Source organism: Psammomys obesus, unplaced genomic scaffold (assembly GCF_907164565.1).
Source record: "Psammomys obesus unplaced genomic scaffold, mPsaObe1.curated_primary_1811, whole genome shotgun sequence".
Classification (NCBI taxonomy): domain Eukaryota; kingdom Metazoa; phylum Chordata; class Mammalia; order Rodentia; family Muridae; genus Psammomys; species Psammomys obesus.
The window spans coordinates 4792529-4815381 of NW_026589732.1; the positions used below are offsets into that span (position 1 = coordinate 4792529).

Consider the following 22853-nt stretch of genomic DNA (forward strand, 5'->3'; position numbering starts at 1 on the left):
CTATTGTTAATCTATACATTAAAAGAATTCCAGGGCTTTGCAAGAAGGAATAGTGGTACCGTGGAAATTAATCTTCTGTTACTAAGAGAAAGAGCTGTATTTTTTTTATTTCAGCTGCTTAATGAAAATTTAATTACACTGTGTAAATCCTTTCCTCCCTTTTTATCTCCTTCTTTTAAAAATTTACTTTTTTTTACTTATGTTTGTGTGTGTGTGTGTGTGTGTGTGTGTGTGCGCATATGTGTGTACAGGTGTCTTCCAAGGCCACAAGAGAATACTGGGTCCCCAGAGTTCCAGGATGCAGGTGCACATAGTCCTGAGCTGCCTGATGTGAGTGCTGGGAATTAGACTCTGGTCCTCTTGCCAGAGCGGAAGCCTTCTTTAACACAGAGCCATTCTTCCCAGCCATGCCCTTTACCCTTTTAAAGTCTGTTTTCCTATGAGATGTGTGCATGCCATGACCTATGTGGAAGTCAGAGAGAGCATGGCTTGGGGTGTTAGTCCCCGCTCTCGACCTTGCTTGAGAACAGGGGTTTCTGTTTTTCTGCTCCTGCATGTGCCAGCTACCTTGCCTTTGCCTTTGAGCTTCTAGAAATCTCCTGTCTCTGCTGCTCATTTCCTCACAGAGCACTGGCGTTACAGCCCTGGGCTACCATGTGTGCTTCTCTGAGAGTGCTTGGGATTCGAACTCAGGTCCTCGTACTTGCTTGGGAAGTGCTGTATCCACTGAGCCACCTCCCCAGCCTCCTTCCTCCCCTTCTAAGACAAGGTCTTCTCATGTAGCCCAGCCTAGCCTCTAACATCCCAGTCCTCCAGCTTCAGCCTCCCAAGTGCTAGGCTTACAGGCATGGGTCATCATATCTGGCTTCCCTTTGCTTTCTCGGGCAGAGTATGTACATTTTAGCATATTCTTGAAGTTTCTTACCTAATTATGGCAGTGTTCAGGAGGGCAGGGAAGTGTAGTCCTGATTTTCCACAGGAGTGTGAACCCAGAAGCACCCGTGTGGCTTGCTGTTAGCAGGTTTATGGCAAAGAATTTCTCCTTTGTGCTGTGTGTCCTAATACTGGGCTGTAATACCTGGCTGTTCTTAGAGGGTTCCGCTGTGGCTACTCTGCTTTGTGCTTTCTTTTTAATACTTTTTTTTGGAATAGGAAGATAGCTCAGTTGATAAAGTGCTTGATGTGTTGCTGTGTTGTCTGTAGTTTGATCTGAACACTTACTTGGAAATTTGGGCGTGGTGGTGCGTATTTCAATTGCTGGTCCTGATAGTGGAGCCATGTAGATCCCTGGCCTGACTGGTTAGCCACTGCAGACCAATCCGTGAGCTCCGGTTCCCAGAACCAGGCTGTCTCAAAAACAAGGTGGCTTGCTCTTGAGGAGCAACACCTGAACTTGGCCTTTGACTTCCCACGTGCACAGGTATACCTATGCTTGTGCACCTGCTCACATGTGCGCGGGCGCGCGCGCGCGCACACACACACACACACACACACACACACACACATTCATATACACACACGTTGCGCAGCACACATACACACATGTACATTGCACACACATACACATACATACCCATACATACACGCACACGCTTCTGGGTCTGGGAAAGCTCAGTTGGTAGAGTCCTTGCCTAAACCCAAACTTCAATTCCCCGTACTTCATAAGCAGAATTTGGTGGAACATGCCTGCAATCCCAGCACTCAAGAAATGGGAGCCGTGAGGATATGAAGTTCAGGGTCATTCTCAGTCACACAGTGAATTTGAGGCCAGCCTGGGTAATTCAACACTGTCTTAAAAACAGTCAACCAACCACCCAAACCAACCCGACCTAGAAAGCTTTCTTCTCTTTTGGCAGGCTGCTAGCTGCTGTTTATGGGTATTGCCAGTGTGCCTTGCCAGTGAACTTGACTGAGATTTGCTTCTCTGCCTCCCCAAACAGGAAACAAGACAGTCTACGGACAGCCTCTAGTTTAGGAATAACTTAAAATGTCAAATACGTTCAAATAAGTGTATGCTTTTCCTTCTCAGAAATGTGTGTGATCTCTATTGCATGTACCTTCTTTCTCGACTGCTTGCTGTTTTCAGTCATTTATAATTTAAAATACGGGGGGCAAGAGATGGCTCCGCCTCAGCAGTTAAGAACAGTTACTGCTTTTGCACTGGGGCCACATTCAGTTCCTACTGTTGTGTAGATCACAGCCACCCGTAACTCTGGTGCTAGGAGATCCAACCCCCTCTACTGGCGTCTGCAGGCATCTGCACTCATATGCACATACCCACATACAGGCACACACACACAAGTGCACACAATTTAAACATAAAAATAAATTAAATGACTTTAATGAGGTCACTTCCCTTGTCCTGAGGCAGACTGTTTTTTTTTTCCTGGGGTGCTGTGAGCTTTGCATGGGCTTTGGTGGCTGCATTCATCACTACTCACCTTTTGAATTTATATTTGGAGGTATTAGGTAAGGTTCCAAAAGCAGCAGCTCCCTTGTAAGTGAGGCTTCAGTACTCCAGTGTGAGAGCTGTGAAGTGTAGGGCTTCTTTGATGGCCTCCTCAGTCTTAAAGCTTGCAATCAGCAATGCCCTTCACAGCAAGTTATATTTCTGAACCATGTGTGCTAAGGATTACTCCCCTACCCATCTCCCTTTTCTCAGTAGCATTTCTAATTTGTCCAAGGCTTTAGTTGTTGCTGCAAGACAGTTACCAGGCATTTCTCTGAGCAGTGTGGTTACTAATGATAGGACTCCTTCCCTTCGTTGCCTTCATGTACCTGACCCAAATCCCTGCCCACCAATGGTCTGAGGCATCTGTAGACTCTCCAGGCCTGGAGGCAATACAGGCAGCTATAAAAATATCCAAATGGTTCTCTTGGAGCTTTGTGTGCTCTGCTTTATGGAAATAGCCTCTGCTCTTCTGCCTATTTGATACAATCTGCTCTTTGGGGCAGCTGTTTCCTTTCTACCCCGGAGTGACATAAGTACCTGAGAGCTGCTCAGAGAATTGCACAGTGTGTGGTGTGGCAGACAGCATCATCGATAGCACCTAATCCACCTGATGGACATCTGTGTGTGCACGCTGCCGACTCTGTTTTGGCTGATTCTGGGGCAATGTTACAGTCTGATGGTTCTCTCCTTTCTAGGTGCAACACAATCTTCCCTTTTGCTGTAAGAGTGCAGTGCTATGGCTACCCCTCTCTTTTGGAAGCTTTTTTTTTCTTTCTTTTTTAATCTTAACTTTTCCGCTCTGTCTCCACATAGAGATGACAGTGATGACTCTGTCATTTGCTACTGTCTGATTCTGGACATACACAATAGTAGACTTAAAAATAATTTAGGTGGGTCACAAGGCCCCACGGCTAGCTGAGGAGCTATTGGCAGTTAATGGCTGCTGGGGGAGAGGGAATATGTTTTCTTCAGGGTTGTAGCCTTTGGTAAGTTGCCCATGATCCAGTAATAACCCACACCCATGCTCATGCAAGCAACCCTAATTGCACTCAGCAGCTCATTAAGAAAAAGACCTAGTACTTGAGAGATGGCTCAGCTGGTAAAGGCTAGGGTCACAACCAAAAATAAAAGAAGAAAAAGACATGAAAATAGGATGGTGGCCTCCTCAGAATAAGGGAATGAGGGAGAGGAAGAGAGGGTAAGGGGGTAAATATAATCAAAATGCATACATATATGAAATTGTCAGACAATAAAAATGAAAATCAATTAGTTTAATAAATTTCTACTGTAGTTCTTTAGGTTATAATAGAAAATAATTTTAAGTTTATTCTCTGCTGGTAATAGAAAACAAGTACCACTCAGTGGTGTTTTATGTGCAGTGTAATCTGGATCCTAGAAAGCACAGGTTCTTTTCTTGAAGTAACTCTGAAGGTTGTCAGGAAAGGTTTCTCTTGATGGATTTGTCTTTAAGGTAAAGACCTTCATCTCCCGCAGCCTCTTGTTTTGCGAATGTCCTCTTAGAGAGTCCCAGAACACTTGCCTCACTTTGTCCCGAGTCCCATACATGTTTATCTATTTTAACCAATATTTCTTCTAGATTGAAATGTGAATTAGGTGGAGTGTCACCAACTCTCCTGGGAAGCATTTTCCATGGTCTCTATAAATTCTTTCTTGTCCTTGGGGAATAACATAGACATGACACTATTTGTTTATATCTTGGAGTCACTGGCAGGTTTTAAGGTCCTTGAGACCAGGCACTTTACTGTAAGATTATTGCAGTGATAGGACATCATGACCAAGGCAACTTATAAAATAAAGCGTTTATTTGGGACTTGCAGCTTCAGTGGGTCAGTTCCATGGCAGGTGGCAGTAGGCAGGCAGGCAAGACACTGGGGCAGTAGCTGAGAGCTTGAGACACAACCACAAGACAGAGACAGACAGACAGACAGACAGACAGAAACAGAGGGTGACAGAGACAGAGGAGAGAGAACTAACTGGGAATGGTGTGGGGATTTGAAACCTCAAAGTCTCACTCCCCTCCCCCATTGGCACACCTCCTCCAACAATGCCACACCTCCCAATCCTTCCCAAACAGTTCCACCAACCAGGGACCAAGCCTTCAAATGTATGAGCCAGTGGTGGCCATTCTCTTTTAAACCACTACAGACTGAAGGCTTAGGGTGATTCTTCATTGTTAAGTTAATAGCACTCAGTGGTTTGGATCTGTTATTCACTTAGAACTACTTGGGAGGATTTAATGTATTGAACTTGTGACAGGCTTGATTAGGTGTTTGTTAAATCTAAGTAAACTCACCTGAATTAGTTTAAGTCTGTGTTTTTCTAACTGCTAAGTAAACTATATTGGGATGAAATGGTACTTTCTGTGCAGAGTTAGAAGAAAGACGGCAAACGGTTATATGTGTTTGAGTGATAGTAATAATGATACCTTTCAAGTATGCATACCATTTGAAATATTTCAAAGCCCCTCCTCCCAATCTTATTTGCTTCTGTCAGCACTGTTAAGAGGTATTGTTTCAATTTTAAAGACTGGAAGCTGCAATTTACCAAAATCATAGTCCCAAATCATAGAAGTCATTTTATTTAGTCATTTATTTGCTTATGTATGCATGCATTTATGCCTTGTCACAGTGTTAAAAATTGAAACGCTTTGAAAGGCAGCACAGGGGAAGGTCTCTTTCCCACTTGTGTTCCCAGTCATTCAGGTGTCTTCAATCATTGTGATTGGTTTTTGTTTAATCTTCCAGGGGTGTTTTATGTATGTGTAAGCAGATACAGACATGTATTTGTTTTTTATAAAGTCATCGAAGTACATCTTAGCACAGTCTGTACCTTGCTTAGATTTTTTATTGTAATATCTATATTATACCCAGAAGTGTTTAACACAGACGTGTAATTTAGGGAACTCCTATGTACCTCGCTCTAAAATAAAGTGTATAAAATAAATACTACAACTTTGTAGTATCAGCTTCATCAGGGAACTGGAAGGGCAGCAGTGTTACCAATTAAGCCTGCAGGACAGGAACCACCAAGAGCTCCTGAATCAGAGCCTGGTTTTTGGCTTTGGAGACTTTATGACATTGCTTCTTAGGACATTAAAGAAGTTGGATTATTGTTGAAGCTCTCTGCAACTGAGATATCTGACAATATTAATTAAAAAAAATTTTAAATGTAAAAAAAATTTAAAAAGATCGATCTTGCTTTATGTGCATAAGTGTCTGCCTGTATATATGTATGTGCACCATGTGTATGCCTCGTGCCAGTGGAGGACAGAAAAGGGCATCCGATCTCCTGAAACTAGACTTACAGACAGTCGTGAGCCACCATGTAGGGATGGGAACCAAACCTGGATCCTCTTAAAGAGCTGCCAGTGCTCTTAACTATGGAGCCATTCTTTTAGGCCCCTGACAGGATTCTAATGGGTGGATGAATAGCATACACACACGTATAAATGCATATATAATCACCATTGTACATATGTGGAGTTCAGAGGAAACTTCTGGGAATTGGTTCTTTCTTCTTAGTTTGTGGGTCCTGGGGACTGAATCATTTTCTTAGTCGCATTATATTTTTTTTTGATAACTTTTAAAGATTTTTTTTTCATTTATGTGTATGTCTTTGTGTCTATATGTACAAGTGCTTGCAGAGACCAGAAGAGGGCTTTGGACCCCCTGAAGCTGGAGTTTCAGGTGGTTGTGAGCCATGGTGTAGGTGCCGGGAACCAACTCTGGTCTTCTTGAGCAGATGCTCTTAACCACTGCACCATCTCTTCAGATCCTTTAAAATATTATTACTTAATTTTTGTATGTGCATTGGTGTTTTACCTACATGTATGTCTGTGTACCATGTGCTAAGTGCCTGTGAAGGGCAGACGAGGAAGTTGGATCCCATTGAACTGGAGTTAAAGATAGTTATAAGCCTGAATGTAGGTGATAAGAACCAAATCTGGGTTCTCTGAAAGGACAAAAGGTGTTCTTAACCAATGTGTGTTCTCCAAGCTCTGCTCCAGACTCTTTTAAAAAGATTGATAAAAAAGGTGATGTGTCTGTGTCTACCTGCAGAGGCTCCATGAGGGGGTTGGATTCCTAGAGCTGGGGTTATGAGCTGGTTGTGAGCTGTCAGGTGTGGGTGCCCAGAGCCAGACTCTGATCCTATGGAAGAACAGCAGGCGTGCTTAAAGGTTGAGCCTGTTCTCCATCCCCCAACCGGTTTCCTTCCTTCCTCTCCCCTTCCTCTCCCCTCCCCTTCCTTTCTTCCCTTTTCTTCCTTCCTTTGTCTTTCTCTGTTCAGCCTGTTTTCCTGACTTTGGTTTTTTCAAAAAACCAACTTTTGGCTTTATTGATTTTTTTTTTCGTTGTAACTTTGCATTTTAAAGGGAGGTTTAATACTCTTTAAAATCTACCAAAAGGAGATTGCAATGCAGGAAGATCACGTACAATGACCTCACTTCTCAGCATGGCAAATATTCAGAATACACAAAGTTCGAGGATGGATATCAGAAGTAAGAAAGAAGTCTGCTTACAAGAATAACTGCAAAACACGTCAGAATTAATCTTACTCAAATCTGAGCAATTGTGGCCTAGGTAACCCTCTGGATAAATGCTTCAGATGCCATCCTTTAATCAGAATGAGCTCGTGGGCAGCTGTCTTTTGAGTACGTGCATGAGAGATGTACACGAGTACATACACCCACAGGGACAGACACTCTGCCTTTTTGTTGTTGTCTAGGCACTTCATGTATGTGTCCCCACCGTCTCATTACATTTGCCGAGTTACTGCTTTGGAGGTGGGATGTTTTCTTGAAAGAAGCCCCTGGCTAACAGCATTCCCTGCTGGAAAGTTTCTGAGCACCATGAAGGAGGACCCACCCTTGCAGCTGCCTTCCCCAAGCCTCTCTCCTTTGTAGCTTTCCATACCAAGGCTGTGAAGGAACCAGTCTCCGAGGTGAAGCCAGGCTGCTGGAAGTTGTAGTTCTTGGTCTGGCTGTATCCCCTATCAGCCACTTTCTTTCCTGTCTAAGCGTAGGAATGCCCACCCAGGATTCTCCCCACATTGGCCACAGCTGAACTCTGGGTCGTGCTTGAAGATTCTTGGGTTGGCCGGGGTCTCTAATACTGCTGAGCTTCCCGCAGTGGGCCTTCAGGACTTTGTAATTAAACTGTTTGGCAGCTGACTTGCCCATGGTCAGCTGTGTGCACTCCTGGCATGCACTGTGCTGGGCGGCCTATATTCTTCTATTCTCTCTCTTTCTCTCTCTCTCTTTCTGTGTATTATGTGTCTATGTCCATGCATGCATGCATCTACTCATATGTGTGTGTCTGTCTGTGTGTCTGTGATCACCAGCATGTCTGTCTCTTGAGACAGGTTTTTTCACCGTTCCTGGATGGCTGGTTTGCAAGCCTTGTAATGCCCCTCCTGCCAGTGGTAGGGTCCCAGATGTTCAGGGCTGTGCCAAGCCCAGTCCTGGATATCTGAATTCAGGACCTCATCCTTGGGTAGCAAGTGTTCTTACCCATTGAACCATTTTTCCCAGTCCCGACTCAACTTTTTGTATCAGTGATTTCCTTTTCATCCATTATTTTGTGGCTTAAGAAGAGACATAGAGGTGGGCACCGAGCTGGGGATTTCTCTGGAAAAGGGTTGCGGGAGGAGGGAATGCCACTGGTGTGTCAGAGAGAAAAAGGCGGTGGTCTGGTGGAAGGACTTTTCCTAATGTGACCATGAGAACAGTGTCCATGCTCTAAAGGTCACGTCAGGTGACAAATGAATAGAGAAACAGTCATCTCACACGCCCTTCCTTGAGCTTTAAAATGTCTTATTTTTGGCTTCCTTTTAACACTTGTATCCCAGGATTAAATGACGTGGCTGTGAGATCCCAGCACAGTAAGCGCAGTCCGTGGCTGACAAACTCTTTCAGTTTGGAGTTTCCACTCCGGCCTGCACGTTCTTGTCTGTGGGCATCATGCTCCCCCCCACCCCACAACTGTTGGCAGTCTGGGAACATCTTTAGTTATTGTAATCAGTTGTGTCTGTGGCCTTTGCAATTTAATATCTTCCTCTTCTGCTCATTGCTTCACTGAGCTGGCCTTTACTTAAGATGCTAATTTCATTTCTTTCTTTCTCTTTTTTTTTTTTTCCGGATGCCATAAAAAGCAGTGGCAATGGTTTGTTCATAGTTCTTGGAAGTAGATGCAATGGTTCCATCCCATCGAGGAGCACTTGTCTCTGCCAAACGTTTGTTCAAGGCAGTTCCTGGTTGATCCCAATGCCTGCCAGGAACAATGCTACTTGTCAGAGGAGTAGTTGTTGCTTCTTACAAGATTGGCACAATGTGTTGTCATTTTTGCCAACCCTTTTCATGGTTCTGAGCAGGTCTTCAGCGCTCTCTACCTGGTGCAGTTTCTATTTTATTTCTCTTTCAAGTTTGCCTTATTTTTTGTCTGTAAACTAGTGGGGGGGCATACATTTTATGCAAAGAGCTGAATGGCAAATCCTTCAGGCTTTGCAGGCTACACATGCTCAATTATAACTCCTTTATGGATAAAAATATAAACATATAATATTTACAATATGAAAACCCTTCTTAGGGGCTGGGAAGATGGCTCAATGGTAGGAACAATTGTTCTTCCAGAGGACTAGAGTTTGGTTTCCAGTACCGGTGTTGGATGGCTTACAACTGCTTGTAACTCCAGCTCCAGGGAAGACCCAATTCTGGCCCCTGTAGGCACCCACATAACACACACACACACACACACACACACACACACACACACACACACACATTTTATTATCTTGTGTATATATAAAAACAAGCTTCAGTCTTCCTTAGGCCTTTGCTATAGTTTTGCAACTCTTGTTTTGAACTATCTATTAGATGTTCTAATGATTAGAATCTATCTATCTATCTATCTATCTATCTATCTATCTATCTATCTATCTATCGCTATCCATCCATCTAGATATTTTGGGACAGGCTCATATATCCTAGGCTGGTTTTGATCTCCCTACGTAGCTGAGGATAATGAACTTCTGATTTTTTGACTTTATTTCCCTAGTGCTGGTATTACGGGCATGCACATGTTATGTGGTATTGGAGGTTGAACCCAGAATCTGTGAATGCCTGACAAGAACTCTATCAACTAGGTTATACTCCCAGCATTCTAAGAATATACTTAATACATAAAAAGATGACAGTGATTCACTTTCTGCTTTAGCTGTATATCCTTCCCTCTCACACTTAGTTTTCATATTTTCTCCTTCTCTTCCCTTTCTTGTCCTTTGCCCATATTCTCCATTGTTTTATCCTACAGGCAGGAAATCTGTTTGTTTAGCAGAGCCATTTGTTTCATCCCTTCCCTTGGTTTCTTCACTTTTTCTGTCCTTCGTCTCTTCTCTCAGTTGTTTTCTTTCTACTATAAACTTCCCTCATTCCTGGGGAGGGGGCACACTGAAGGGAGCGAGCTTCCCTTTTTGATCTTTCCTTTTATTACCCTTAACTCACTTTCCTTTTCGAATAGGAATTTGCCAGAAAGTTCATTAATTCTTGAGGTTGCTTGTTGAAATTAGTTTCGTCTGTTCTCTTGGTAGCTTGATCTCCTGTCCTCCTTACTCGTAAGTCAGTGTATGGCTATAGTCCCTGGCCTCCAGAAAAGGCATTCTCTTCACCTTGAAGAATAAGCACATGCACAAGAGGTTTTCAGTTTGGGAAGTATTTGAAAGTCTTGTCATATTTTCATATATAAAACAACTGTTTTCTGTGGAACGGACCATGGGCAGTGGTAGACTGCAATGTGAATACATCAGGCTCTGCATTTGTGCGAACAGTCAGGCATCTGACTTAATGGATGTTACCCTCCACGCTCCTGCTTAAGCCTGAATGAGAAGAAACTGGGGAAAAAGAGGGGGAGGGGAGTGGGACCCTTTGCTTGATAAATAGCATCCTAATGGATTTAATACACCAGGTTTTGAGTAGTGGGAAAGACCTTGGACATTTGTTTAATGGAAAAGCATGGTTCTGGTTGAGTCATGATCTTTGCGCCCCAGCAACTTTCAGCACTGGACTCTTTTTTAACATTGTTTCCGAGCACACATTGAGGTTTCTAGTAACAGCGTGGGCTTACCAGGAACAAGTTAAGCTACAGCTAATCTCATTTTCTTTCTTTTTCTTTTTTTGGTGGTAGAATAACATTTCCTGTATCAGGACGGGGCAGACCCTTTAACAGCAGTATCTGAAAGTCTCAGCAAGAGATGTTTGCCAGCCCGAGGTACATAGGAATCAGAAAGGCAGGTATAGGTGCTGTCCTAGCTCCTCACTCCTGTCGTTTTTGAGACGGGGTCTCACGTAGCTCAGGCTACTTTCCATGTAGCTGAGGATGACACTGAACTTTAGTAGGTCCTTCTGTGTCTCCCCTGTGCTGGGATTACAGATGTGTACCATCACTAGTTGATGCAGGACTGGGACTCAAACCAAGGGCTTTGTAGATGCCAGGCAACCACACTACCAACTGACCCACATCCATAGGCGCTCAGCGGCAGGCTAATTTTTCTCTAAGTTATGAAGGTGGTTTTCCAATGATAAGATATGTGAGTCTATCTTTAGCAGTGTTTTATTGACAACTTAGCAAAAAGATGATCTAACTGTTGAACTCATGACTGTCAATCTAGGAGAGATAGTAAGTGATGGAATTAGAGCCCAAGCTATTTTAGCACTCTGAGGTAACCTAAAATTTGATAGAGACCCTTGGAGTCCTGGGTTCCAGAAGATAACAATTACATGCTTTGAGAGCTATGTATGTAGAAAGGAACAAGCTCCAGAACCTTGATATGGGTCAAAGTGAGAGGTAATCATTAGAGAAATTGATGCAGTCTTCCCTGTGTTATTTACAGTATCTAAAATAATTATGGTAATTATTTCTATACTGCATACATTCTTTTTTTGAGGCCTCATAAGATACTGAAGCTGAATGGGGGATGGGAGGTTGGAAATTATAATAATGAGTAATTGTTGAATAATTTTTTTTAACTTCAACTTTATTATAAAAACGTTCCAAATTAAAAACTATCACATTGGTGTGTGATGTATAACTTAAGATCCAGATTACAGAAATGAGAACTTACATGTAATACAATGATTATTTCTGAATATTTAGAGGGCGTTCTTGGTCCCAGAGTGTTCATGGTTGCTTAGCCTCTCATTCTTGGGTAGAAAATCATAGTGTCTATGATTTTGTGGAGGAGGAGTTTGTGGAGGAGGAATGTGTTCCCTTCATGGCATTCAGGAAGGGGCAGGAGAGAGAGTATTCCACTTCTTCTAGCAAGCACCCCCCCCCGAGGTAATACCAACTCCCCAAATCAAATATAGTGTCAGAATGTAGGGATTAAGTGTTTAACACAGGAGCCTGAGGGGGACTCTTCATAACCAAACCATATCAGAGAATCAATAGGTGGAAGACATTGGGATGCAGGTTTTGGGCTCATTACAGGGGAGAAACTAGTCAACCATGAAAGTTACTGGCTGATGAGAGATGAAGCTGACCATTACTAGAAGTGCCCTGGCAGGCTGTGTGATGGCACATCAGATCTTGCTCAGGGGAACCCTGCATTAGATGCAGGATTGGGAGTAGATGGCGTCCTAATATCCTTTGCCTCATTGGTCTACAGTGCCCATTGGGGTAGGGATGGATGGGAGGGGAGGGAGAAGAGAGAGGGAAGAGAAAGAAAACTGAATGTTTGTGCAGATATTTTCACACACACATAGTTGGTGGCGGGAGTTCTCTGGGTTTTCCGGACCCCTCTCTCATCTGAGAACAACCTTTTCTGATCAGCTAACCTTCTAGGTCAGTCTCTGGCTCTCCTCTCAGTTCCTGTATTTCAGAAACCAAGTAACAGTACCTGATTGTTCTTATTTTACTTGTTAGTGAATATTGCTCTTATGAATTTGATTTTTTTCTTTTGCTCTAAAGAAAACTTACGTGCTTGGAGTAGTAAAAAAATAAGATGAACTTTCATGAATCTTATGATCTTCCTTCCCAACCAAGGAATAGAATTTTACAGTGTTGCTCTCATGGCTGATAAAGCATCAGAGAAAAGTAACCTTAGAAAGATTTGTTTTGCTCACTGCTTCAGAGGTTGATGGTCATGGTCACTTGCCCCTGTTGCTATGGGAACATGAGTAGCCTGCAGATGCAGCATAATGGAGCTTCGCAGTTCAACTTTAAAGTGAATGAGAAGCAGATTGACCGGAAGGGCTAGGGCCAAGATGTATCTTTAGTGCTTCCTCATTGTAGGCCCTATGTCTTAATTCCCACTGTCACCCAGTGACGCTCTCAAACGATGAATCCATCGATGGGTGAATCCATTGATGAAAACAGCCTCCTTGGTCTCAGTCACTTCCCAAAAGTTCTGTTTCTGAATTCTACTGTATTGGGAACCAAGGCTTCAACACACACGTCTTTTGGAGGTCACTTATATTCAAACCATATCATTTATTAGAACTCAGGGCTCCTCTTGACTCTTCCCATTCACCTAGTAGACGACATTTTGTGTAAAATATTTTCTTGCTTTCTTTATACTTTTATTTTATGTGGTGTATCTCTTAAAATATATATTATTTTGCTATTGATTTATTTACTTTCTTCCTCTTTGAATTTTGTTTTATGTATATTGGTTTTGTGTGCATGTGTATGTACCATGTGTACCTACAAAGGCCAGAAGAGGGCATTAGATCCCTTGGGAATGGAGGTACATATGGTTGTGAGCCACCATGTGGGTGCTGGGAATAGAACCCAGGTTTTCTGGAAGGTCAGACAGAGCCATTAGACATTGAGCCATTTCTCTCATCCTTTGATTTATCTTGGTTTTATGCAATTGAATGCTGCTGTGCGCATTGTCCTAGCTTACTTTCTATTGCTGCAATAAACACCATGACCAAAAGCACGTTGAGGAAGAAAGAGTTTATTTGGCTTATGTGTCCTTATCATAGCCCACCACTGAGGGAGGCTGAGACTTGAACTGAAACAGAGACCATGATGGAATAATGCTTATTGGCTTACTCCTCATGGTTTGCTTGGCTAGATTTTTTATACCCCCCAGGTCTATCTGCTCATGGGTCGTACTGCCTACATCTCGCTGTGTTTGTCAATCATTAATAAGTAAAATGGTACAAGGACTTGTCTATAGGCCAGTCTGGTGGAAATATTTTTTCAACTGAGGTTCTTTTTTTTTCCAGATGACCCAGAGACTTGTGTCAAGTTGACAACAAACAAAAACAAGCAAACAAACATCGCCTTCTCCACATGCATTCTTGACCTTTTCCATGTAATAGCACTGTTCTTGAGATTCATTTAGGGCAAGTAGTACATAGCTGGAGTCCACTCATTTTCACTGTGTGTTGAATGCATTTGTGGCCCCATTTTACTGTAGATAGTCATTTGGGTCATTTATAGTCTTCTCGTGAAAAACCCAGTGTGCTTAATGTCTTCTTGCATGCCTGTAAGACACTCTTGGGTCCACTGAAGAGTGACATTGTGGAGCAAGTACAGGGTATGAGTACTTGGCAAAGTGGTTGTTCCGGTAGGCTCTCCCGCGAGCCCCCGCTGCTCATCCTCGCCATGCTTGGTGCTGCCTTTGTTTTCATCCCTAGCAGCTTTGTGGCTTCGATTCCGTGTTTGTGGTCTTAGTTTCCCGCTTATGGTCACTAAAGATAAACCCCGTTAGGCTGCACCTCTTTATGATATCGTATTTAAGCTTCTTCCATTCCTCATCTGCTTTCTCTCCTCTCTTTCCCCATTGATTATATATCCTTTAAGAAACTAGTTTATATTTATGTATTCTGGATACTAATTTTTTTTGTTGTTGTTGTTGGTTATGTGGGCTATAATTATCCCTTTTTTTATTTCAAAGGCAGGTGTATACGTTTCTTACCTTTGATCTTCTAAATCTTTTAGTGTTTAGTTCTGCCTTTCACATCTGGTCTGTAGAGTGTCAGGAGTTGAAGGAAGCTTCAAACACACAGGAAAGGAAGACATAATAAAGTGGGCCCCTCCCCATGTACCCGTCACTCAGCTTCAAAAGCCTGTTTGTTTTATCTTTTCTTCTCTTCTTCTTCTTCTTCTTTTTTTTTTTTTTGTGGGAGATATTTTAAGCCAATGTCAGATTCATTGTGTTTATGTGTTTGGGGGGAGGTGTTGGTTTCATTTTGCTGGCATTTTATGTTTGCTGTATGAGTTACTGAGTGATGTAGTCTTCACAGTGGTCTTGTCAATATTTGCTTTGCAGATGCTGAGACTATCTTAAAATGTTAGACAATATTCCTGATAATAAAATGTCTTAGTATTGCAAGTATTACTATACGACTTCTGTGTTATCCTGAAGTCTTTTCTATATGATTCTAACTCTACCCATAGCAAACATGTCTCCTTCACTCTTCATTCTCTCTTCTCAATTTTTGTACCATTTTGTCTTAACATATGTCTCTTAATTATGTGTGTATGGTGTGGGTTTGGGTGTGGGTGTGTGTATGTGGAGTCCAGAAGAGGGCACCAGACCCCCACAGAGTTCTAGACAGTTAAGAACCACGTGATGTGGGTATTGGGAACTGATCCAGTGCCCTCTCTCTGCAATGGCGTGCTTTCCAGAGCCTTAGCATGTTATCCTGTAGGCAGCATGGAGCCTGCTTTGTAATTTTATCAGGCCTGTCTTTAACATCTAATTTTAAAATGTAGTCCTCTTAAATGCATTTCAGGTGTGTGTGTGTGTGTGTGTGTGTGTGTGTGTGTTTACCCACCTGTTGACTTGTACATCTTGTCTGGCCTTTCTTCTTTCTGCCGTTTTGAATTCTTTCTCTAATCATGTTGAGCTGACATTGGAAGACACCGCTGTTGTCTTCCATACTCAACATTTTGTTAGCATTACTCACACACATTATACCTTGTTTCCTCAGTTATGTTAGTATCTCAACCTTCCTTTTAGGATCCTTTTTTTCTGTATTTAGAATTCCTTTCAACAATGAAGAGAATTGACATTTAAGACTTTTCTTTTCCCTAAGATGCTTTTATTTTTCTCTTATTCTTTTATGCATTTTTTGGGGGGACCACAGTGTAGCTCCATTGGTAAAAGGTTTGCCTGGTGCTGATGAAGCTCTCATTGGATTTGATTCTCAGCACTGCATAAACTGGGTGTGGGGGGTTCGTGCCAGTGATTTCAATACCTCAGAGGCGAAGGCAGGAGTTTAAGGCTGTTCTTAGCCTCTTTGTGATTAGAGGCTAGCCTGGGATACACAAGACCCTGTCTCCAACCAAAAAAAAAAAAAAAAAAAGTGTTTTTCTCTATATAGAATTCTGCTTAATTTCAATATTGTAAGTATTATCTTATGTCCTTTTGGCTAAAATAAATTTGGCTTCTGTATTACTCTTCAATCAGTTCTTTTTATTCTTGACTTTTTTTTTAAATCTTTTTCATTTGTAGTTGTTTTTAGTCTTTTCTTTGTGAACAAAATTTCACTATTTAGTAGATTCTCCACTTTCAGATTCTGCTTTGGGATTTGTAGGTGCTTAGATAAATTTCTATTTTTAGTTTTAGAAAGTTTAAAGTTAAATTACTGGGCACATTGCCCACTTCATTTTTCCACCCTTGTATACCCTGGGGTTTTCATGAGCTTTTTGGATTCTTGTCTGTGTCTTTTATCCTGCTTTTCATGCCACTGATATGGTCTGAGCAGTTTCTGGTCTTATGTTTCTCCATTTCTCCTCTGGTTTGTTATCTCTTATCTCTAGCTATTGAAACTTTTGTTCTTACTGAACCATTGTTTATTCACAGAAGTTGTGTTTAGTTCTTTTGAATAGATCTTTCTCTGTGTGTGCATGTGTGTGCGTATATTCAAGCGTGCCTGTGCCTGCACATACGTGTGTGTTATTTTTCTCACTTTTGCACTGTGGAGAATCACAAAGTCCTAGGACGAAACTGGGCTTCTCTCGAGGGGATCCTATTTGCTTCTGTTATTTGCCCAGGACTCCATCCAGTCCTTAACCTCTTCAGTTCTGGACAGGGGACTTCAGAAGAATCAATCATATTTTAAATTGCAATAGAGAACTGGCTGTTGGTTGTGGGTTCTCAGGGGCGATGTTTTTCTCCCAGTGTTCAGTGCTCAGGACAGCCCTGTTTAAAAAGCTGTGGCATATTGAAACTCATGGCAAGACTTGAAACTTTTTGGAGGTCTCAGTATTCTCTCCCTTAGGTGGGTCATTTTTATATATGTCTCCTGTTCCCGGAAGCCCATAAAACCAAAAAGCTGATAACTGGGTCTGCCCATTTGGTAAATACCTTTAAGGTGAAACCTGGGACTTTCTGTCTTCATGTCACTGTGTTTTGAACATTCCTGACTTTCACACCAACTTTGGGGTGTATCCAAGAGGAAGTTTTAAAGTGCTTTGCCCCTTATTTGTTTTCAGTAGGAGGGTGGTGAAGTTTTGCTAGGCCATAGTACTGCTAGAGACTGTGTGTCCTTCTCACTGTTGGATTCCATTGTTCTTGGGAGGAGTGCCATGGCTGGGTGCTCAGGTAGATTGATAGAAAGCACGTTCTACCTAGTTCATATCTATTATATTTTTAAATCATCCCAACTGTTTGGTGTAGGTATAGTATTATCTATTTTACAGGTGGGTAGAATAAGACTTTGAGGAAGATGCTGGATACAAAGAGTGACCTTTGGTTTAAAACGCTGGTCTATGCTCTTCCCGTGGTACCATTTTGTTTTTAGGTCAATGTTGTTGACATTGAAGAGCTGCTCATGGTTTGATCTAAAAATGAAAATTGTAGAGACTACTGACTGGGGTGACATAATGTCTGGAAGACCTGATTTCCAAATCCATACCTTTTTAGTTGGGCATCCAGTTCACTGGGTTACAGGTGACCTAGCATCCTCACTCTGCCTTGTGTTGCAGAGGGCAACGAGAAAGACGGGAGTCGCTGTTTGCTTTTGCTGCACAGAGATTCTTTCCTTGTCCAGTGTAGGTGATTGTTGTCTATCTCAACAGGTGTGTATGTAACATAGACTGCAGTGGGTACAGTTTTAACCCTGTGTGTGCTTCTGATGGGAGTTCCTACAACAATCCCTGTTTCGTTCGAGAAGCATCTTGTATAAAGCAAGAACAGATCGACATAAGGCATCTTGGCCACTGTACAGGTAAATCCCCCTGTCCACCAGGGACCTGTCTTGAATGTCATGTGTTGTTGCTCTTGCTTAGCTGTGTTTCAGCCCTGTGACACGAGTAAGCCTTCAGGCTTGGTCTTGCTATTACTGTACATTTTAAAGCTTCATCTGCTATCAGTTCAGACATTTGTTTATTTTCACCCTCTGCAGACATGAACTGTGTCTTGGTCTTTTGGTTACTTATCCTTGCCTGATGTGAGTGTGTCTGTATCAATATGAGATGTATTGATAGTTCTGAAGTAATCTCAAATTCAATTATAGCTGGAATTTAGACTATTTTAATTGCAGTAAAACTATACATTTGCTGTGTGTGTATATATAGAGAGTCTTTCCTTCCCCCTATAGCATAAGAGCTCTCACATAATTTCCTCTGTCCCCCACTTCACCTAAAACATGTTATGTGCAATTAGTCACAGAATGTAAAGGAAAATTCCATTTGCCCTTCCTCCTTTTTATTATGATTTAGGAAACATGAACCATATAAGAATACGTTTTGTTTTCTCCTCCTATTAGAAATGTTGACAGTTACTGAAGCCAGTGACATAGGCTTCTCTCCTCAGTAATACCTTGTCAGCTAGGATAATGGAGCTAGCAATACTCGGGGCCAGGCCTCTCCTTGTGGACTAGGAGTATAGTCTTTGCTGCTTTGCTGTTCTACTCCCTTTGCTTTTGTTCTTTGGGGGCTCACTACAGGTATGTGCTTTGTCTGAGCCAAGACAAAAAAGGTTGTAAAGACGAGTTTTTTACTTTGTCTTAGTAATGAATTGTGTTTGTCACACTTCCATATTGGTTCTGAGCTGCTAGCAGGTTCCAGAAGGTCCACAGAAACTTTCCAGGTAGGGAGGTATGGGCACGATGGAGGAAGCCATTTCCTGGCAGAGAGATCCCATAGGTAGACGTTCCGTGGCTTTGGTCTTCGAATACAGCTTAGTTTATTTCATGCAATAGCATTTAGAGCTTGGGTTGGATGTTTGAATGGTCTTCCCTGGAATATCCAGTTCAGGGCAGTAGGCAAACTGGAGAGTTTTATTAGAAGTTTATACAGGTTTGGAGTGGTGGAGGCTTAAGTTTTATTTTATTCCTTTCAATAATTTTCTATCCACATCTAAGTGTGCCTCCCATTGCTTCTCTCACTGGGAGTTGGAGGTGGAAGCCCATACCTCTCAGCAGGAGTTAATGATTCCCTTTAGTCTTCACAGTCCAGTGCAGTCCACATAAAAAGGCCTAAATGTTGTTTGACAATATAGCAGAGATCCCATATTGATTGTGATCTCATATTTCAGATAAACGTGGTAGGAGGAGGTAAATCTTGAGCTCAGCGGTTCTCTGGAGTGAGAGCTTCTCCAAGGGGTGGATGTTATTTCGGTTTACACAGGAATGACTTTTAAAGTAGGTGACATTTGAGCTGAAATCCAAATGAAATCTGTTTATCATGCAGAGATCGACCTGGGAGCACTTGTGATCTGAGACAGAAACGCTGATGAGAACGAGGGAAATTTTCCTACAGTTTTACAGATGTCAAAATATTATTCTTGCACATGATAGATGTAGTCCTCTGTGTCAGTTGGAAGAGTAGGCTGGTAAAGGACATACCTGAGCAGGACAGGTAGACCTTTTGGAGGAGCCAGAGCAGCTGGGTCATTGTGAATCCATGGTGTGACTTCAGCATCAGGTGTGGTTAACCTGACAACTGTTTTTTTACAGACACAGACGACACGAACTTATTGGGAAAGAAGGATGACGGGCTGCAGTATCGACCAGATGTGAAAGGTACTGAATTATGATTTCCTAGATTTGTACCAAATCTCAAAATCTGGCCGTTAGCTGTCCCTAGTGGTTCTGTTTCAGCGTCGCTTTGCTTTCTGATGTCATCCCTTGATACAATTGATTAATAGTATTTGTTGAAACATCTCAGGTTCCTTTCAGTTTAGAGAGTGCTCCCATTTATGTTCTTTATTGGTGAAAATTATTCTTTACAACATGAAGTTCTCTAGAATCTACTATTAACATTTTCCTCCATGCCCGTATCTTTGACCCTCATTCCCTCTATCTGGAAGTCTCTACTTCTTTTGTCTAACTTTTACTCATCTTCTCCAGTTTCAATGTGGGAATTATATCCTTTGAGAGCTGTCCGTTGATCCCCAAATCTGGCTTAGATGCCTTTACCCCTTCCCTTCTGAGCACTTAGCCCACACTGTTACAGTTATTCCCTTTCCATCTGTGTCTCAGATCATGCGTTCTGTGTGGATTGAAAACAAGCTGTCTTTGTGTTGCGAACTCTAGCAGAAAGTCTGAAAATAGCTATTCCATACTCATCAAGAGTATGGATGTGAATCAAAGAAGCCACATTATTTATTTGCGTAAAGTCTTGTGTTGAGTAAAGACCAAAGAAGAGACATGTTCCTTGACCTTAAGTTTTATCCTTCTTTTTCATCTTGTGGTCACATGCATTATTTTGTTTATTTATTATTATGCTGTCAATAATAATATTGACATTATTAAAATGAAATGAATAAGTAAAGCGGAGTTACATTGCTGGATTCCTAGTCACAACTTGTGTATAATTGTCTCATCACAGCAAGTACACCGTCTACTAATTTGTAATTAAAGAGGGAAAAGTTATTAAAAAGGAAAAAATTGAGAGGGGGGAGCATGAGAGGAGTTGGAGGGGACAGAGAGAAGGGCAGAAATAATGTAAATGCAGCACTCATGTATAATATCCTTAAAAAATTAATAAGATGAGTGTAAAACATGTATAATATGCAAGACATTTGGGAGGCCAAAGAAGGGGAATCATGAGGCCAAGACCAACTTAGACTGTGCAGTTCAGGTTAGCCTGAGCTATGTAGTGAGACCTTGTCTCAAAACACCAAGGGCTGAGGATGTAGCTCAGTATCAGAGCACTTCCCTGGCAACCCTGGATTCTTGCTGGATCCATAGACCACAATAGGGAAAAAAAGTTATCTTCATTATATGTTTATTTTTAAAAGTGTCCCTGATGCATAGAATTTCATCAGTGCTAAAGAAGATTATTCATCAATGTTGAGAACAGAGTTTGACATGGTTGTAAGTGCTCAGTAAATAGTAACTTTTGTAATTGAATAATATGTTACTTTCTTTACTTGAATGATATTAAACCTGAATTTCTTATAACCCAGGAGGCCCTGAAAAGCAGTTTTCTCTGCTGATACAAAGTGCTGTATTTAAAATAGGAAATCACCTGTGTTCCCACTGGAGCCATAGCAGACCAGCTCTAGTTTTATTCTGCCTGATATATACAACTACATCAGGAAGACCATTTTTCAGTAGTTAGCAGCTCATTTTTAAGGCAGTTTGGGGAATTGTGTATACCCCAAACACTTACATGATATTCGTAAAATCATATAATAATATGATTACATATTGATAATGTTGGCTGTGCCACTTTTGAGGTCCTGAAAATTCTGTACATGTATGACTTGCCATATAATTTAAATGAAATTGTAATTAGAAGGTATTTATTTATTATAGGTTTAATTTATGCCAGGCCTTTTAGCAACACTATTTGTGAAGGGAAGATAATTTTGTACATGGTAAGCATCTTTTGGATGTGCCCTATAATATGGTACAAGTTTAACTCACTTCCGACAATGTAGAAATAAAATATTGCCATGATTGTAGTAGAGTTAGAAAGTGTAAATTGTCTTTAGAAAAGATGGATTGTCGGGTGGGGGGGCATGAAGGTGTGAGAAAATTATGGAGAAGATAGAATTTACACAAAACTTGACCTACAGTCAGAACTTGACTAGGACACACAGGGTGTTTAGGGAGGCTGAAAGATCATCAGAAGTGATGCAGACTCAAATGTAATGAGAGAGTGTACTGTAGAGTGCTGAAGGATTTAGAGGGAAAGAGCGAGGTAGGTGGGAAAGAAAGCTTGGGGCCAGATTTTGTCCTGTTTGGAGAATTGAGACTTTATTTTGAACCATACTGATGAGGTAGTTTGAATAGGAATGGCCTCCATAGGCTCAGCTGTTCAGATACTTGGTCATCAGGGAGTGGCTCTGCTTGAGAAAGATTAGTAGACGTGGCCCTGTTGGAGTAGGTGTGCCTTTGTTGGAGAAAGTGTATCACTGTGGGTGTACTTTGAGGTTTCAAAAGCCCTAGCTAGGTTCCGTGTCTCTTCCTGCTGCCTGTGGGTGGATCTGGATGTGAACTCTCAGCTCTCTCTCCAGCATTGTGTCTGCCTGTGTGCTGCCATGCTGTCTCCCATGATGATAGTGGGCCAGACCTCAGAAACTGTAAGCCAGCCCCAATTAAACACTTTTTTGTAGTAAGAGTTGCTATGGTTGTGGTGTCTCTTCACAGCACTAGAACAAAAACTAAGACAGGGATCATTACAGTAAAATAAATGAAAAAGAGAAGTCTCCCATGTTAACCACTTGAGTGAGCCATGCCTGCAGGAACCCCAAGCTTATTGTATACGTGGGCGAAGCCAGAGAGGTGAATTAGGCAGACTTAAAAGGGACAGACGTCTACTTCGATGTGGAATAGTAAGAGTTAAAAATACTGAGAATTAAACTCAAAACTTAGATGGTTGGTTCCCTTTATAGAAATGGTATGCTGGGAGGGAGAGGTGTTTGAAGTAGGGTGAAAGGAGTTAGTTAAGGTGATTAATTGCATTTGGGAATTTGACCTGATGTGGAATTCATTCAGGAGACTGCTCGGCATAAACCTAGAGACAAACGTCTGGTCCAGAGCTGAGAACTAGAAAAGATGGCCACTAGTTTAACATGCTGCAGAAAGGCATTCTGGGATGAGGAGTCAGCTTTCTTGAACTAAAGACAGTAAGGTCATTGGAGCAAAGTTCTATAGGGTTGACACGAAGGCCACACTGTCAGTATTCTAACATTAAGGGAATATGTTGAAAAGTAGCTTCGTTGTTTTGTTTTCTGTTCTTGCAGCATTGATAGGAATCCTTGGTGAATACCTGTGTCTGTCTGTCCACAGCCAAGACTGGGTGGGAGGTGCTTCCATGGAGCCTGCTGCAGAACTCAGGGAACACTGTACCAAGAGGAACACACAGAACTTAGAGGGGAATGCCCAGTGGGAAGCCTTTTTTGTTTGTTTGCTTTTTCACTTTCATTGGGTGTGTGTGTGTGTGTGTGTGTGTGTGTGTGTGTGTGTGTGTGTGTG

General features: G+C 41.9%; 1 protein-coding gene and 1 pseudogene across 3 annotated transcripts in view; one reads left to right on the forward strand and one right to left on the reverse strand.

The window, feature by feature from the left end:
- LOC129675337 (myb/SANT-like DNA-binding domain-containing protein 3) overlaps positions 1-22853 on the forward strand; it is a 128860-nt gene that overhangs the window by 85427 nt on the left and 20580 nt on the right. For all 3 annotated transcript variants that reach the window (XM_055605385.1, XM_055605382.1, XM_055605383.1), the window contains 2 exons: positions 17503-17651; positions 19383-19448. In XM_055605385.1, the coding sequence (XP_055461360.1) occupies positions 17503-17651; positions 19383-19448 (215 nt within the window). The remainder of the gene's footprint in view (positions 1-17502; positions 17652-19382; positions 19449-22853) is intronic.
- Positions 7243-7652, reverse strand: LOC129675338 (Golgi-associated plant pathogenesis-related protein 1-like; annotated as a pseudogene).